The following is an 18,343-nucleotide window of genomic DNA, read 5'->3' as shown; positions in this document are numbered from 1 at the left end:
AAAGGTTCCCAGAGAATGACACTAGTCCCTCTTCTGAGATCTATTAATTCAGCCACGTTGTGAAAAACAGCCCATAAACATTCCTCGCGTCATTGACGGGATTCGAACTCAAGCGTTATCCACGCCGTGTTTCCTCCCCTTCGACGGAAATTATCACTTCGTTATAATTAACTGAAAAACTTAAGTGTAAGCAAGACTTTTTACTGTTTTGAATATATCCGATGATTGCCACTTTTGATATGCATAATATTTAGTAAAAATATTGCAATAAATAAAAAGATTTAATTTAATAAAATCAAATTAAAAACACAATTTGCAAGAGCATAAAATTAAAATTATCGTTTCCATTATACTGAATATTGGAACTGGAGTCTATCAGGCGAGGAAGAAGGAGAGGGGGAGGAAGAAATGTTCTCTATACTATCTTGTTCTTGGATATCATCTTTCATTATGTTCATAATCTTCGAACTACATGGTAGAGTAGCTTTTGTTTCGTACTCCATTTGGGAGGGTGAAACACTGGCAGATGATATTGTCTCACAGTAATTGCCACGATCTTCCAGTACTTCCACATTTTCTGACATACGTGGTTGGTAGGCATTATTTTCAAGTGGAGCTGCTGTGCTTGCAGCTGGCTCTTCTGACTCATGTCGAAGTAGAGAGGTTGTACTCGAATTCATCTCTGGTGTCCATACAGTTATAACATTCCCAAAAGCGTCGCGTAGTTGATCAAAAGCACTTTCGGAGTTAAACCACTGAGTAACGTTTCTTTGGTGGTGACGCCATCTACCAGTTTGAGAAGTTGCGACTGGAAATGTTGGTTGAGATTCATCGCTAGCGGATTCATAATACCGCGTGCACCTGTCGTACACCAAAGACCGAGAATTAGAGTTTTCATTGATCGGGCGGCGCTCAGGTGCTGGTAAGCGTGAAAAGGAAGAGCCAAGTGAAGGTGCGAAGTAGGGATAACTGCACATTACTAAAGTGGCAGCGGTTAAAAAGATAGAAATGCATACTGCGTATCCAGCGTAACGTTCTCGAAAGATGTATATTGGAACGTTTGAAATCCAGATCAAAATTATAACAAATGCATACACAAGTTTATCAAAGTGTCTTCTACAGCAAGCACGCCATTTTGCTCTAAATGATGCAGAGGAAACTTCTCTTCTCGATTCCATATTTTGTTCTAGAAAAGAAACAAAAAAACATTTTATTGTTAAATACTAAGAATATCCAAATTAAATTAAAAAGTGTGTTCTTTAAAGAAATTCGAAGTGGCTATTTTACACAATTTTATTATAAAGGCTTCTGGGCATACAAGAGCTATGAAACATTTCAGGTAGAAAGTTGACAGATGCCTCATTTTGGGTACCAAGTTTAAACTTAGTTAAACTAAGTACAAGTTTACGACGATTTGCACTGCTTTGAGATCTAGAGAATGAATATTCACAGCAAAATAAAATGAATGAGGAGCATACAACTCGCTACCCTCCCTCCCCCAAGTCAGACGAAATTAATATAAACGGGTAAAACTTTATACTGCTACATTTAAAGCCTGTCTTCTGAAATGACCCACGTAATGGGAGATTCATCATATTTACAGCTGAGTAGTGTACAACATGAATCGTGAAACAACGTAACTCCAGATATGATAGTAATATAATATAATAAAATTTAATAAAGAAAAAAAAATTTTGAAAGTTGATTTTACTGTTTCCAGCAGCCAGTTTCCTCTGTGGGAGTAGAGTGCGAAAGGCAGGACATATCTTGCAGTCTATTTCATGATGGTTGGGATTCCTAAAGCCTGCCGGCTCATACCGAGAAGACAAACCGCTGTATGTTTTCTTACCTCTGTATCCACGAGCACTTCTTTTCTGTACGGTTTTCTGATGAAAAGGTTTTCAGGGTTAATAACGGGGTTATTAAAACAGCTTTAGAGTGTTTGCTAGAAAGAATCTTCCTAGACTGTCCAACTGTGTAAGTGTGGTCCCGAGTTGGGGTTTCTTATCTGCAACTCGTTTTTGTTTTTCTCCTGGAGAATTATCCAACCATCAAATTAACAGCTGAGCATCATATTTCTTGTGGTGATTATGAGTCTCCAGGGTGTGCCTCTAGATTGGAGTATAATATAGCTCTTCAGATGGTAAAAGGCTTAACTGAAATAATTCTGTTTAGCCATCTCAAGATCCAGTATTCAAACCTTGATACTGCTTTCAGGAGCTAAAGACCAGATATACCACCCGTATAGGGGAATTGGAAAAACACATCTGTTGATATATTGTTTTATTAAACTGGGGTCTAATGCCGATCAGCTCATGCCAGGTTATCCAAAGCGCCGCATGCGTTCTCTTATGAACGTATGCGAAAGAAAGTTCAGCTTTTCCCATTTGAGTCCAAGGTCAAGATAACTGAACCTTTTGGACAAGGATGTCGTTCACATATATTTCTATTCTCTTTGGATTTATTTTATTTGTGAAGGTCATTTGCGCAGTCTTGTTTTGATTTTAGTGTAGCCCGATACAGTCTATATATTTTTGGAGTTCTTTTATTTTGGTGTTGCCACAATAGTCAGCTGACTTCTGAGGCAATAAAAAAAAATAATGTCATCTGCATATGTGATGGCAAAAAAAAAAGTGGCCGACAATACGCCACCTTGTGGGATTTCTTTATCAACCTGATACGTAGAGTTCATGTTTCCGTTTGTTACTGTAATTTGTCTGCGCCGAAGAGTGTTCTTTAAAAAAAAAAAAAAGGGATGGTATTTCCCTTAAAGAAGAAGTAACCTCGCAGAATAACTGTGAGAGCTGGGATAGATAGTCATATGCGGCTGCCACATCTAAAATAACCGAGATCCAGTTGCCATTTGTTATTTAGCGCTTGCTGGATCCTCAGCAGTGTTCCCATGAGATTTGTGGTGGTCGATCTGAGGAAGTACTGAGTGCAGGTATTCTGGTCTGTGTTTAAAGCAATGTTGGGTAAGGGTGTCAAGGATTGTGTTTTCGAAGATCGCAGCATTTGGAGACTAAACACCTGAGAGGTGATCTGATTGAGGTGTTTAAGGTTTTGAGCAAGCTGAATGCTGACAGTTGTTTTCTGGCGCAAGGGCTACTTAGGTCATATTGAGCCTCCCAAATTAATTGAGTTACTTATAACTGCGCGGTAAGCAGTTAGAAACTGTCATACGTTTGTTTTATATAGAAAGAATTCAGATAAATTTGCTTTTTTACCTATTATACTATTCAGAGAGAGATTGTAGATCTGAAATGAAACTAAAAGACATTCGTCAGGCATTGCTGAACAAGTTACATTCAAGAAATATGTTTTACTGTAAGTGGTTGCGAGCAGTGCGCACACTGCGGAGGATCGTTTCCTGTAAGCAGATAGAGATGTGCGAGGTGAGTGCCCTATACGAGTTCTGGCTAAGATTACTTCTTTTCTATTTTTACGAAGGCTAGAATTACATAATTGTGGTTCAGGTGTTATTTGGAATAGCTTGTTATTTGTTTGCATTTCCCACATACGTGTCCATTGATGTTCTTCGTATATTATGCCTATAATCAGGATATGGGACTAAGTCATTTGTTGAGGATATGATGGAAGGATACTTAGCAGCACTGTCTGCACATTCGTTTCCTGGAATACCACTGTGGCCAGGGATCCATGAAAAGATAAGTTTTCTGATGCTCATGAAGAAGCATCAGCTTATGTTTTAAGAGCTTTAATAAAGGATTTTTAGGTGGGGGAAGTCCTTTTCAAAGCTAAAAGAGCAGTCTGAATCAGTATATATTATACTTTTATTTATTGACATTAGCGAGATGTTTTCCAGAGCAAGCTTAATGGCATGGAGCTCAGCTGCTGCATTCAGTTGGAAGTGAAATAGAAACAGTTGTGTTAAGGAAGACAGCAGCTGCACCCACTCGATTGTCGGACTTTGAACCATCAGTATAGATCTTGGTAAAGTGGGGGTACTTTTGTGAGTGAGCAATATGTAGTTGGATGTTAATATTTGCTATAGACCCTTTACCCCATTGCTCAAAGTATTCATCAGAAGAAAGTGTGAAGTTAGTCCCCGGGGGATCTGGATCTTTTGTTTCTCTGATGAATATTCCAGCTTTCTGTTAGATTCTGCAGTCTGATACCAGAAGGCCGAATTGTTCTAGGTTTATTTGCATAATGGGTTTACAATTGAGGATTATGCAACAGTGGCCAAACCGGATGAGTAGGCAGGCTTTTAATTTTAGCTGAGTAGTTCTCAGCAACATCTTTCTTCTGATGTTAAGTGGAGGTTCGTGAGCCTCAACATAAAGACTGAACTGGTGATGTTCTATATGAACCTAGGGCTATCCTAAGAGAAGAATGTTGATGGTGCAAGACGGGCCAAGGTGCTCTCCCTAGATGAATCATAAAAACAGGTGCTCCGTAGTCTAGCACGAGATCTATATAAGTGGAGCAGGGTATAACGATCGGCACCCCAGGAGGTATTGGAGATGACCCGGAGTATATTCATTTTCTTTGTACAAGTCGTTCTTAGATACCTTGTGCTCCTGGAAGTTGAACGTCTTATCAAAAATTAGCCCTAGGAGGCGAATACTGTTCATAATTGCTAGTGGATGATCGGCCAAGTGTAACTCAGGTTCGGGATGCATTGTGCGCTTGATGCAGAAATGTATCGCTGTAGATTTGTGGCTTGACAGTTTGCATCCATTTTGCACCATCCATAATTCAATGTTATTAATGGATAATTGTAGATGCCTCTCAATATAGTTCATAGTCTGGGAATAGCAGGATATGGTAAGATCATCTGCATAGAGGATACGAGTCAACGGTATTTGGAATGCTGTTTGTGATGTTGTTTATTCGTATTACAAACAGAATGGCACAAAGAACAGAGCCTTGTGGGACTCCTCCTTGAATATGTTTGAGATAAAACCTGCCGGAACCTCACTTGGAAAGATCTGTGCCGAAAGAAGCTTTGAATAAAATATGGTACATTGCCTCTCTCATGAATAGAATGGAGATCTTTTAGGATACCGTAGCGCCATGTGGTATCAAAGCATAGCATGACAAGATGTTGATTTCTGATGAATGCATTTATGTTGGATTCGGCTTTGGTCATAAGGTCTAGGAAAGATCTATTCTTCAGAAAAGCCAAACTGATTATGTTTTCAGATTCAAGGTACCAGGTGAGTCAATGGTGAACCATTTTTTCCAGTCTTACTCAGGCAGCTGGTTAGAGAAATTGGTCTATAGTTGTTAGGAATAGAATTGTCTTTTCCAGGTTTACATATGGCTAGTACGTAAGAATGTCGCCAGGAAGTAGGGAATATATGTTCTGAGTATATTCTATTGTAAAAGGTTAGCAATGAAATTAGTGATTTCTGATTGAGGTGTTGAATCATTATATTGTAGATTCAATCAGGGCTAGGACAGCTATTTCTTGAGGTATATATAGATTCTTTCAGTTCAGATATTGTGAGTGGTTGGTTATAGGTAAAAGAACACTTACTTTAAGTTTAGTCTCCTTTTTTCAGCTTCAGCTTTAATTTTTTGAAGAGATGGTTGATATGCAGCTGAGGCGGACAATTCTGAAATAAGTAGCAGAGTCATAAGTGCATTTTGGATTACTTAAATCTTACTTGTTTTGTCTCTTGGTAGGAAACTTTATACTGTTGTATTTTTTCCCCAACTTCCAGAGGTCGCAGTTTTTGGAGTATGCCGGATGGCTGCCCTTGCAATTTGGACACTGGGGTTGGTGCCTTACATTCTGTTTGTGTGAGTTTTACACCTACAGTTTTGCACATATTGCGTCTCCACGGCATGCTGTCTGGGAATGGCCGAAATTCTGGCATTTAAAACATCTTAGGGGGTTCGGAATATATGGCCGAACGCGACAGTTTAAATATCCTGCCTTGACTGAAGCTGGTAGGTTTGGAGAACTAAATTAAAATTATACTTCGGGTAGGAACTAAACTGCCATCTTTTCGAATAATGATTTTCTTTGCCCGAGTGATTTTGTTCTTTAAGTTCCTGGGCTATTTCATCTTCAGGAACGTTCAATAGATCCCATTCAGTGATCACTCCCTTTGAAGAATTGAGGGTGGTATGTGGTGCGATTTGAACTGGGATTCCACTCAAGGTTGTCAGACTTAATAATAGTTCTGAGTGTTGAGAATTGGTGGTCTCTATTAAAAAATCTCCAGATTGGAGACGTTTCACCATTTTTGGTGAAACTGCGGCATGCTCGAGGCATCTCTGAATGATAAAGGGGGAGAGCTTGCCCACAGGTTGTGTTTACAGAGAATGTATTATCAGGAATGCTGGTAATTCCTGTCTGCCAATGTCTTTCTTTATTCTCTTCGAGTGAGAGAAGTCATGGTCAGTGTCGTGAATGCCATTTGGTTGAGAGCTCTTCGGCTCTAAGCGTGGAAAATCACTTGTTTCCATCTCTGCTCCTTTTTAGCCCCGGGGATTGTCTTATCCTGCAGGTTACCGGCCCCGCCACATGGAGGCAGGAGCGGTGCCACCAGCGACCAAGCGGTTGTTGAAGTAAAGGGTTAGTAATGAATATATAGAATAAATAAGAAAGATTACTTCTCTGGGTTCTTACTTTTTTTCCTTTAAAGTACAGAACCACTTCAAGTAAGCAAAAGAACAGGTGACGCTAGAAAAGAAACTATAAGACTTTGGGAGAGCACTATATATTCGCAGGAAGAAAATCGCTTGGCACTCGGGGCCAATGCTGACAAGAACTTATCCCACTCAGGTGCATAATCTGAGCCAATGCTCAGATTATGCACCTGAGTGGGATAAGTTCAATTTGAGGAGAAACAGTTGTAGAATAGATGTGAGGAAATTTGCCTTTACCAGCGGGTGGTTGATTGGTGGAAAAAACATCCATCGGTCGTTGTGGAAGTTGGTAGCTTAAATAATTTCAAGAAAGAACTGGACAAACTTTTGGGGCGAAATGGGAAGGGTTTTTAGCTGATGCTCTATAAGCTTACTTTCTTGCATCATGTGCCTCTACTAATGCTAATATCCACTGATTCAGCTACAATATGCGAATAACTTGTGACATGTAGGGAAAAAAAGAAGTTCGCTGTATTTCTGTTGGTCCGATTTTAATGAAATCGGAAACTCAACAAATCGTTCTTAAACAGCAATATATAAATTATGAAAATCTATCTACTGGGAACAGCTAAATAAGCTTTTATGACCATACATCCACTAGGTTGTGGATTTATGACAAGCGGATGGATGTAGGAACGGCCATGGTCAAGATAATAGGCGCTTTATGCGTATATTATTAGGCGCATTAGCATATTTATGAACACTCCTAATAAAGAAATTAAACAACCTATGTATAATGGATAATTACCTCCTAGCGTAGGTAATTATCCAGCTGATCTTTGAATTTTTCAATGCTGTTAGCCTCAACTACCCATTGAGGCAACTTATGCCAGTAATTAATAATTCGCTGCTGAAAGAAATAACTTTCTACAACCCGGTTTAAAATCTACAGTAGTAGAGCCCTGAATTCGTAAGAGAAATAAACAGATAATAATACAATTGTAGGGCCGAAGTGCCATCCTACAATTTCTTTATACAACGGTATTATGGCCTTCCATTCTACAAGTAAATGTTCAATAAATCATCGATTGGACACTAAGCCTTTCTTGCCGCTTGTCTACACGGCTTCATGTCCGCCTGTATCGTAAGTCCCAAATCTTTCTTCCTCTATTGTTTAGAATTCATTCCCACCAAACGGATAAGTTATTTTGGGATTGTTATTTCCCAATGTACGACCTTGCTTTTTTTCTGAATTAAAAAAAGCCACTTTTCTGGCCATCCTTTGAAGCTTATACAAGTCAACCTGAAGGAGCACTGTCATAAATCACTCTCCAAATTGTCATAATGTCCTCTATCCCTCCGTAGAAGTCATTTATGGAGATCAGAAACAAGGGTCCCAAAGATCGGTTCATACCTGCGATCCAGAATCTTACCCATGATCCACATACATTCCAGCTTATATAGGAATTTCTCATTTCTCATGAGGGACATTGTCAAATGTTTTGATAAAATCATTTCCTACCTTCAGATCGTAACTGGTCATTAACTTATCATTGCTTCCATGATTTTTCCCTGCCACTAAAGTCAGATGTGCTTAATCAACTTTGCACTTAGAACCACTTATGCATTGGCAATACATCGACACTTCTCCAATTGAAAAATTCGCCCAATTAAGGGCAACATGAAAAGAAATTAGAGGAAGGAGAACAGGAATGCATTTAGATTTATTTACTTGTCTATTTCACTACAACAGGATATTATCTGAATGCTTTTATAATATATCATTTGCCCTCCTTCTCTAACAAAGATTGCTTAATATGAAAATAAAAGGAGTAATCAACTTTAGAAAGAAGCCAAGAATGTAAGTTTTAGTATAAAAACATCGTATGATTCAAAATACTGAATTTCAAATTCATTAGCAAATTACGCTCAACTGTCTTGCAGAATCAGTTGAACAAGCCGATATAAAGCAAACAAATGACGCTAAAAAATTAGCCTAGTCATTAGAGTCTATTTGAATTCTTCTTTGGATGATTTAGTATCGTCATTTATTATATTAGCCAAGACGGACAAAGATTCCCCTTCGATGAGAAATTAACAAGAGAGAAATGGGATAAAAAAAATTAACAAAATTGATTAAGTTTTTAAAAAAGTTAGAGACCAAGAGAAATTTTGGAAAGGTGAAATGCAGAAATTTAGAAAAAAGAATTTATCCTGTTAAAAGGACGCCGATCCTTCTCATAGACAAGTTTGAAAGTGAATATGACAATTTCAGCATGACTCAGTCCATATTGTAACATCTTTAATCCAGATACGATTATTTATCAATTTTTTTTGGCAGGCTTACCCGCCTACCCTTAACCCGTCCACGTTACTCGCCTACTACTAACTTCTTTCAATAAAAACTATAGCGCAGGTCAAACCAAACCGAACATCAGAAGATGCGCATTACCCAGCCGGCATCCATTAATGATCTCTACTTTTGGTCTCTGGAACAACCACCACCCTGAATATTTCCTAAAAATACAAAATCAACTTACATAAGTGAAAGTAAAGTGCAAACAAGCTTCTCTTGTATCCCAATTCTTAACCTGTCCGTGACACTTTTTGAATAGGATCTCCTAAAAGGAGGAGAACGTGCATTAAAAAAACAAAGGGCAAGTACTCTGCCATCAAAAATACCAATAACTGTTTCGTGATCACTAAATTAACAGTACAGCACATGTTAAAATTTCGCATTTTCTGTCTTGCTTTGCCCTACACCGAATTATTTTAAAAGAATTCAACTAATTGTCGTAGCCACCATTTGTCTTCCACGAAATTGTCATACAGTGACACGAAATTGTCTCGTTTTCCGAATTGCCGTGATCCCGGTCGATTGCCATTTGATTGGGTAAGACGCTAAAGCCGCTATATATGCAGCGGAGTTTTGGTTACTTAAATGGGCCACATGGAAGTGTCAGTTACCTCTACAGCAGCGAACTACATTGATGGCCACGGCTCTCGGCCTGAAACGATTGCTAATGAAGATAGCAGTTGAGCCACAGTTGTGCTCCACCCATGGGGAAGACTGCATATATCTGAGAAATTTCTACCCACATAAATGTTATCGAAGAGACGTGGATCTGAACTGGTTTGTCTGTGACAAGCAGTACAGGAGAAGAACCCAAACGAAAGCACGTGATTTTCTCCCCATCCAGTAAGGGTGACGAATCTGAAAAAAGATCTGTGTCACTGTTTTCTGTGAACCACGAATCCTGTAATGTAAATATATGGAGGACTGGTTCACGTGGTATTTCTGTTCATGGATTTTATTTATTAAATTTTGCTATTTTTTATTAGCATTATTTCTTATATTACTATCCATGTGATACCCCTGGCAGAATGTCGTGATGGGTGCATTGTACCGTGTCTTCACGTTCAATAAAAGATTAAATAACGTTAACTGCATACTTAAGACGGATATGGAACACCATTGCGAAAGTTGTGTGTACTTTATTCTGATATAAAAGTTATGCTTTCATAGTTTCAGGATGTTCGTTCCAGAAATATTCACAAGAATTCCACTCATTCTGGAAAAATGAGTTGTATGTGTTGGGTTGCATTCTATCGATCCATCATCAGCCCTGCCAACTCACTTCAACTTCCTTAACATTGAATATTGGCTGTTACACTGGTATTCAATATTAATACTCCAAAAGCCATTTCTTCTATGTCAGCAAACTTGCTTATTAGCAACTCAGTTATCAGTAATTGAATTTTATTAATTAATTCTTTTACTATTTTATTATGGAAACAAGTAATTATAAATATTAAAAAATCTCCGCCCTCTTGATTATATTCAAGAATTCTTCACCATATTCGGGTACACCTTTTGTGGTGTTTTAATGCCTAGATTAGCTCTGTTTATACTCCGGTACGACCAGGTAAGGGGAGTTCATTCTTTATATATTGGCCTTTAGTTCTTCCAATGCGTATAAGTTTTACGCTTTTTTTTTAAAAAAAATAGTACCGCAAATAATAATACAGCTACGCTAAATCTGGAATCTTGAAAGCGGAGAAGGTAGATTTTTATAAAAAAACATGGCATTGAACATATGTCATGTCATGATGACTGTGTCGCAAACATACTCGTATGGATAAAGTGTAACCTAACAATCAGGGCTCTGCATGCGAGCGGCCGGAGGAGACTATACAGTTTTTGCCATCTATGTAGCAGCAGTTATAGGAACAATTGATGCAAGAAAGCCAAATACACACTATACGTTTTTAATCCATACCCTCCAAGAATTTTAGTTCTTCCTTGAATTTATACCAACCATCCATTTCCACAACAGCAGATGGAAGTTTGTTCCAATCAACCAAACAACCAGCCGCTGGCTGAAGGCAAACTTTCGCATATCTATCTGGCAACCATCCTTCAACTTAAATTTATACTCCCCACCTCATGTGGGTAGCCTCAACAAGAGAAAGAATGCCATCCACATTCAGATTACTCAACGCATTCAAAACCTTAAACCCTTGAATCAGATCACTCAGGAGGTGCCTGGTCTATAATAGCTGCAATTTGCAAAACTGAAGCCTTTCTATATAAGAAATCTTTTTGTTCCCTTCACCAGCCTGGTTGTCCTTCGCCAAACACGTTTCTAAAGTGAAATCCTTCACTATAGTGAATCCTCCAGACTTTTATACAATACTCAAGATGCGGCCTACCCATGCCCTTCTAGAAAGGGATAATCACCTCTTTATTCCTGCTAGCAAAGTTAGTTTATCATCGACAAAAACTTCATGAGCTGTCCCGAGCAGTGCATTTCTGCACTGTTCAGGGAATTTTATATCTGACTGCGCAATTACTCGCAGTTCTTTCATTTTCCACTACCCTTAGGGTAAGTACCACACAGTTGATAAGTTACTCTGATTGCTGTTACCCACATGCAGTACCACGTATTTGTCAACGTTAAACTTCAACTTCCATTTCTCAGCCCACTGACCCAATTTCCCTAGATCTTGTTGCAATAGCTCACTGATTACTATCGTTAACTACCCTGCCAACCTTTGTATTATCTGCAAACTTTGACATAAAGCCTAATATAAACCTTCATGAATATCAATTAATAAATTGAAAACAATGGACCCAGAACCGAACCCTGGGGTACTCCACTCATAACATTCCACGAAGAGCAGTGCCCATTGATAACCTCTGTCTTCTTCCACTTACCCATCCCTTTATCCATAGCAATAACTTGCCCTTAATGCCTCGATTTGTACAGCAGTCTTATGTACAACAAATCAAACGTTTTCCTGAAATTCATGTATATGATATCAAAATTATTTTTTGGATCCAGTTCCGTGGTCACTGCATCATAGTAACCTATCAGATTGGTTAGACAAGACCGCCCTTTTACAAATCAATGCTGTAACTGCAGTATAATTGCATTCCTGTCTAATGGTTCTGCATTACTTTAACAAGTGACTCCATTATTATCCATGGAATATGTTATGCTGACAGGTCTATAATTACTCATGCCACCTTTTGATTCTCCTTTATGGATTCGGGATACATTCGCACATCAAGTCCATAGGGATTTTCCTTAAATCCAAGGATGCGTTCATAATTATGAACGACTAAAAGCTTGCTCACCTCATTTGCTGCCTCGCTTAATGATTGGATAGAACTATTCACGCCAAGTGCCTTTACGTTCTGCTAATTATAACAATTCCTCTTCTACTTTCTTTTCAATTGTCAGAGTCATTTATCTCTCCATTGGAGTTCGATAAACTTCTGCCATCCCCTCTCCTAAAGAATACCTCATGTGTGAATATAGATGCAAAATACCTATTGAATTTCTCAGCAACCTGAACACGGTCACTAACAGTTAAACCACTGACATGTGGTTGAGTATGGTTATGGTAAAATGAGAGATTATTTCATTTAGGTTGTGCAAATTTTATGTCGCACTGTATTAAAAAAGGTGCAGTAACTGTAGTTATAGGGCATTACTAGCTTTTGGAAAGTTGGCCCATAAGACGGATTGTTCATTTTTCTTCAACTTTATAAAAATCTGTAAGGTTGCTATTGTCAACACAGTGTGTGCGGAGTTTTGATGTGTTTTCTGTAATTCCAGAGTTGTTTTGTTTTTCCTGCGATCGTTTGCGCAAGATAATATCATCCCCGTTCTATCCTTTCACAGCGTAGGTACCGTCGGCTTTGAGATTCAAATGCATGGCTCTTGCACGTAAAGACAAATTGCTGATATGAGGTTCAACGATGAAGCCTTGCAAACCGGTCTGCATGATGTGTAGGTATAGCTCTGCCCATCTGTTGCTTTCACAAGCATCTAATCACCGCGATTTTTCGTTAGAGTGAACGACGTTAGTCGGCACGAATACGATGTACAGGCCGGAAAACGTAACCTTTGTTTTTAATAGACAATTTCCATACTATCCCTTTTTTTGGCATTGTATTATTCAAGAGAAAAAGTAGTTTCTTTAATGGGATTTCATTTTCAGTTAGTGAACAAAAAAAAAAAAAATAAATAAAATAAATTAGCTAGTATCACGCCACTAATCTGGGAAAGATTCAAGCGATTAGCGGTGTCCGTAATCTTTAGTATTACGAAGATTACTGACAGCTTTTCACTTTAATCCGTCCAGAATTGGTGGCGTAAACGAACCCGATTTTTTTTTTTTTAACCCAAAATAAAATTATATGGAAAAATCCACATTTCCGTATTCGGTAAACGCAAAGATAACACTAACTTGATTTTGCCGGCTTGCACAGTTAGCCACTTTTGGTTGGTTCGTAAGTGTTAATGACTGAATACAGAAGTGACGTTTTCTTCGATATACTTTATTTTAGGCGAGTTAAAAAGACCAGCTTAGTGTACTTTACCAATTCAGGACGGATTCAAGAGAAAAATGGTGTCCGCAATCGTGTATGAAAATTGGTACTTTACTAAAAACAAAGGTCAGGTTTTCCGGGCACTACATAGTATTCTCCTGACGGCTGTAGTCATTTGAAAAACAGTATTTACTAGATTAATCTGGCAGTCCAAACGGAAATTTTAAATGCATTTGAGGCCAAATCAGAAATGGCGGTTGTTTATGTCGATATTGAAGCTGCTTTTGATAGCCTCAACATCTCAGCCCTTCTGAATCTCCTAACCAATTTCTTTCGGAACAGTGTACCTCACTCATCGTAACCTCTGCTACACCCGATCCATCAATGCTGGTGTGCCGCAAGGTGGCGTTTTATCGGGGTTACTTTTTACCGCCCTCCTTATTCCGTTTGTGTGTAACAGAGATGATGTCATTACCTACGCCGACGATATAAAGTTCCTAACGGAAATACCACCATCAGCCGACAGGGGAGTGATCACATCGGAAATCTGTAATAAGATCACAGCTTTCTCTAGCCATCTCAACCATTTCGGTCTCAAACTGAACCCCCAAAAATCCGTTATTATGGTTTTTTCTCTGAAGAAGTGTCCCACATCCATACAACCCTCACTGCAGGGTGCAGTTATTCCAAGTGTTACTAAACACAAAGATCTCGATGTAACCTTCGACCCAAACCTTAGGTTCAACTGTCACATCGAATGTGTTCTACGCAAGATCAGCCGAATGCGCTGGATTGCCCGTCAACATCTTCTTCATAACACAGACACAAGAATCACTATCAGATATCTGGAAACCATTGTGTATCCTACCTTTCTGTAGGCCTCTGAAATATGGGCATCCGCAGTACCTTCTCTCATGAAGCCCATCTTCGCCAGTGAATACTGGATATTGAAGTGGGCAACCCACAAACATCGACTCCCCCCTCAGCAGAGGACCACCAGCATGGCCGACCAACTCCAAATCCCGCGGCTGCCTCAAATAATCAGCACGAGGAGAACTGTGACCACACTCAAAATGCTGGTTGGCAAAATCAACTCCCCTGACTTCTGGGATATATGCCAGTGGCATGTTCCACTTCCTTCCTTACGAGCCACCCCTCTTCTTCAGCTACAACGGAACAGGCTGAAGATCAGTGACAGATTCCTACCTGGACAAGTACTTCCTACAGTACAAGCCCTGCTAATGATCGGAGTTGACCTGCAGAAATTCGTTTCTGATCGCAATTACAGGCGCTCGTTGGCCGAAATTGTTCCCCTTTTGTTTGGCCCCTGATGTCGACTCATACTGATATCTCCATCTGCTATCTCCTATGAGGCGCATAACGGCACGTCGCAGGCAAATCGACGAACTGTCTCACAAGAAAATGCAATACTGAACATCAATTTGGCACTGAAATATTCTGACTTGTGTGAATATGCTTAAATATGTGCTTTGTACATATGAACGTGCACATACCTTGGTGTACTGTCTGCCTCACAACTATGTACATACTCATATCTATTGAATGGCTAATGCTACGTTTTTAATTGTTATGTAATCTTTTATACTGCACAAATTTTTATACTGTACATATTTTTATATTACCCTATATCATTTTCAAGCCCCTGGCCTCCTGGCTGTGGCGGGCACATTATTGTATCTGTATCTTTACTGTACAATAAAGATTTTTTTCTCTCTCTCTAAAATAGTAAATACTAGATTTTGCGTTAATAAATAATATTTGCGAACGCAAAATCACGATTTTGCGTTAGTAAATACTGTAAATACTTCGCGATAAGTGATGAGCAGGTCTTGTAAATACTAGACCTGCCCATCACTTATTGTGAAGATGCATGGAATGTAACACCATATTCCAAATATTAACCAAGAGTTTAGGCTTTGTTTTCTCTCCCCCCCGCAGATTCATCCCTCCAACTGTATAGTAAAGAGAAATTCTACACTACCTCTTCCGCGACGCATGGACGTTAGAATTCCACCCCTTCTCTTCAACGAAGAGAATATTCAAGAATCGCACTGCTTATTCAAGTAGCCGGTAAGACGATTACGGTCATTTAAAGACATTTGGAATAAGAGGGGGGGGGGTTACAGAAGATAATTATAACCAAACAATATTAACATTAGAAAAACTATTTTAAGCTCGAAGATTTATCAGACACCAAAATAATCATGCAAGGCACGGATCTCTGACAGTTAAATTTCTTTCTAATTTTGATTAGTTACGAAACCTATTAGCATATATTCCGTATTCACTACTGTTATTTCAACAGATTTAGTTTAAACCTTAAAAATAATCATTTTCCACGAGACAAAAGAATAACTTTGGCGTCTATTAGCAAATTGCATAATACTGTTCAAAATTTTTCAACGTCCTTTCCCTCGTAACAAACATGTTCAACCTTCTCCCTATTACAGTATTACGTAACGAAATACTCCAATTTAAGTCGAATAAATCACTCGCCCATCATATCCTCCCGCTCTTAGAGTACCATAAATTTGTGAATAATGTTCTAATTAAATTTACTTTTCTGAATTTTAATTTTCCTGTACAATGCATGCTGATCCGAATTTGCAATTTCGGATTTACTGAATTCGCGTAATTCAGTTAAATTATTGTTTAGTTTATCAACTTCAAGCTGAACAAAAAAAAACTGGTATTTCTTATTAACTAATATCTCTTATTGGCAGTTAATAATATATATCTTTTGAAACGTCATCTGCAAGACGTTTATTCAAATATCGCGGATTCTGTGCGATATAATTGTCGACTTTATTTATTAAACTAGACGGTCCCAGTCAATTTTCTGGCAACCAGCCCACCTATTTACAATACTATACAGATATCAAATATACACTGCCACTAGTTTATCAGGAATAGAATTCTGCATTTAGATCATTTCATATTTTAACACGGATAGACACTAGGGCTAAAGAGTTTTTTTCTGAACAACGAAGCTTGGCCGATTTTACAGTGATTCACCTTTTCAGTTCCCTATTCAGACAAGTCACGATAGTATTATTTCAACATCATCAGTTGTACTTTAAAAATAATGAAATATCGCTTTCGTTCAGGAATAAACTTTTCCTCAAAATACGTAACGAGCTTATTGTAATATACTAATATTACTTACAGAACAAAGTACGATTTCTTCACATACGTATATAAAAATATTACAACTTTCCTAGGATATTTGTCCCATAATAGTTTAGCAGAAAACATGTCTCACTTCTTATAAATACTGATAATATTACTACCTTAATCTAGCGTAAATGAATCAAAATATAAATGTACCTTGCAATACCGAAGCAAATAGCAGTTCCCCCTAGAAATCTCTTTTGAGTACAGAAACAGCGGAATATTTGCAGGTGATTTATAATAGTGATACCAGAGTTACTCGGGACATATTTTGCATATTACAAAGATTTTTACCTAATTTTTGCATATTACAAAGATTTTTATGTAGTATATTTCCAAATAAAATCATAATTTTACTTATCTACACGTTTACGGTACATTTGAATTTTCTTCATTTACGTTGCTACTTGTTTATTCCTTGTGTAAACAATTCAAGGTAAATAATTTTTCCAATGAAATCATTACATGAGTAATGCTCAAAAATATTTTAAATCATGGTAGACCAAATCAGATATTATTATTTCGGTACAAATGCGTCAGAAAGAAAAGAGGATGTTAAATAATGCGGTTGAAACCAAAACGAAGAAGGGTATACGAAGAATACAGTTTAACGAAGAGATGCATAGAAAAGAGCCGACCGGGCTAGCCGGGTGGGTAAAGTACTTACCTAGCAATCCAAAGGTCGCGGGTTCGAATCCCGCCTCGGGCTTGGATCAAACTACTGCAAAACCTTGGGAGGTGCATTATGGCCACAGAAGCCGATGCGCCAACAAGCATAGAAAAAAAAGGCCTTTCAATTCGTTCTCCAAGATTAATTTATGTGGGCGCAAAGGATCAAAATAAACAAGGAAAAGTTAATATTTATTCAAATTGAATGGCCGTTCAGATGAATTGCTTTCAAAGAGCTGGTTAATTGAACAGTGGGACAGCTCCTTTTGGATTGGACATGGAACAATTTCAACAAAACGTCAACTTAGTACTCATTAAAAAAAAAACCCATTATTCTTCTCATTTAAATATTCACTGCACTCTAAAAGGTATTCAGACTCATAGATCTTGTTTGTGTGAAGGGGCGAGGGCTCATACGTTCTGCGTTCCCCACCAGTATGTGTCGGAATGAGCCTATGAATTTCCAGCTAGCTGAAATTGTTGTTGGGGTTTAAGCGCCATTTTTATGTTTGTAAATTGAATGTGTTATGTGGTCGATTTGCTGTTTCCTGGACGAAAAACCGAGTTCCTGGAAAAAAAATTCCGAATAAACACGTTTTGAAAAAAAAAAAAAAAATTCATCACTTCATTAGCTGGTTTTGAACTCAGGTCTTTTACAACGGGGTGGAAATTAGATTACGGTGATTATATCAAGTGTGCTACCCGCGAGGGCGCAGTGGGTCCAGCGAGGCCCACCCTTGCGGATAAACTGTGGTTACAATTGCTCTCCCTCTTCAACTGTGGAAAAGCCTTGATTCGAAACCTATTGAAACGGGATGAATTTTTATGGCCTTTTTATTCAGTTTCATGAAAGAGCTTCAAGGTCCCCCACTCACGGAAACAACTGCATGTAGTATTCTCTGTCGTTATCGTTGCTCTTGTGGGGTTTTAAATGCATCAGCAACTTAGGCCATATTGTGCCCTATATGATATGTCTGTAAATTGCGTGTTCTGTAGTCCATTTGCTGTTTGCTGGTCGCAAAACCCGAGTTTCTAGGAAAAATAGCCATGCTACCTTCGCCTGACACCAACTAA

At 38.4% G+C, this 18,343-nt stretch overlaps 1 protein-coding gene across 1 annotated transcript; it reads right to left on the bottom strand.

Annotated features, from left to right (window-relative positions):
• Positions 1-345: 345 nt before the first annotated feature.
• Positions 346-16,799, bottom strand: LOC150088319 (uncharacterized). Its single transcript, XM_090370714.1, has 2 exons — positions 16,757-16,799; positions 346-1,186 (listed from the first exon to the last, which is right to left on the bottom strand). Exon 2 carries the CDS (start codon positions 1,176-1,178, stop codon positions 348-350), a length of 831 nt encoding a protein of 276 aa, XP_090226840.1. The 5' UTR covers positions 1,179-1,186; positions 16,757-16,799; the 3' UTR covers positions 346-347.
• Positions 16,800-18,343: the final 1,544 nt, after the last annotated feature.

The sequence above is a fragment of the Mastigoproctus giganteus genome, chromosome 3 (genome assembly GCF_048544385.1).
Source record: "Mastigoproctus giganteus isolate SK-2022 chromosome 3, ASM4854438v1, whole genome shotgun sequence".
Lineage (NCBI taxonomy): Eukaryota > Metazoa > Arthropoda > Arachnida > Uropygi > Thelyphonidae > Mastigoproctus > Mastigoproctus giganteus.
This window is presented reverse-complemented; position numbering and strand designations above follow the sequence as displayed.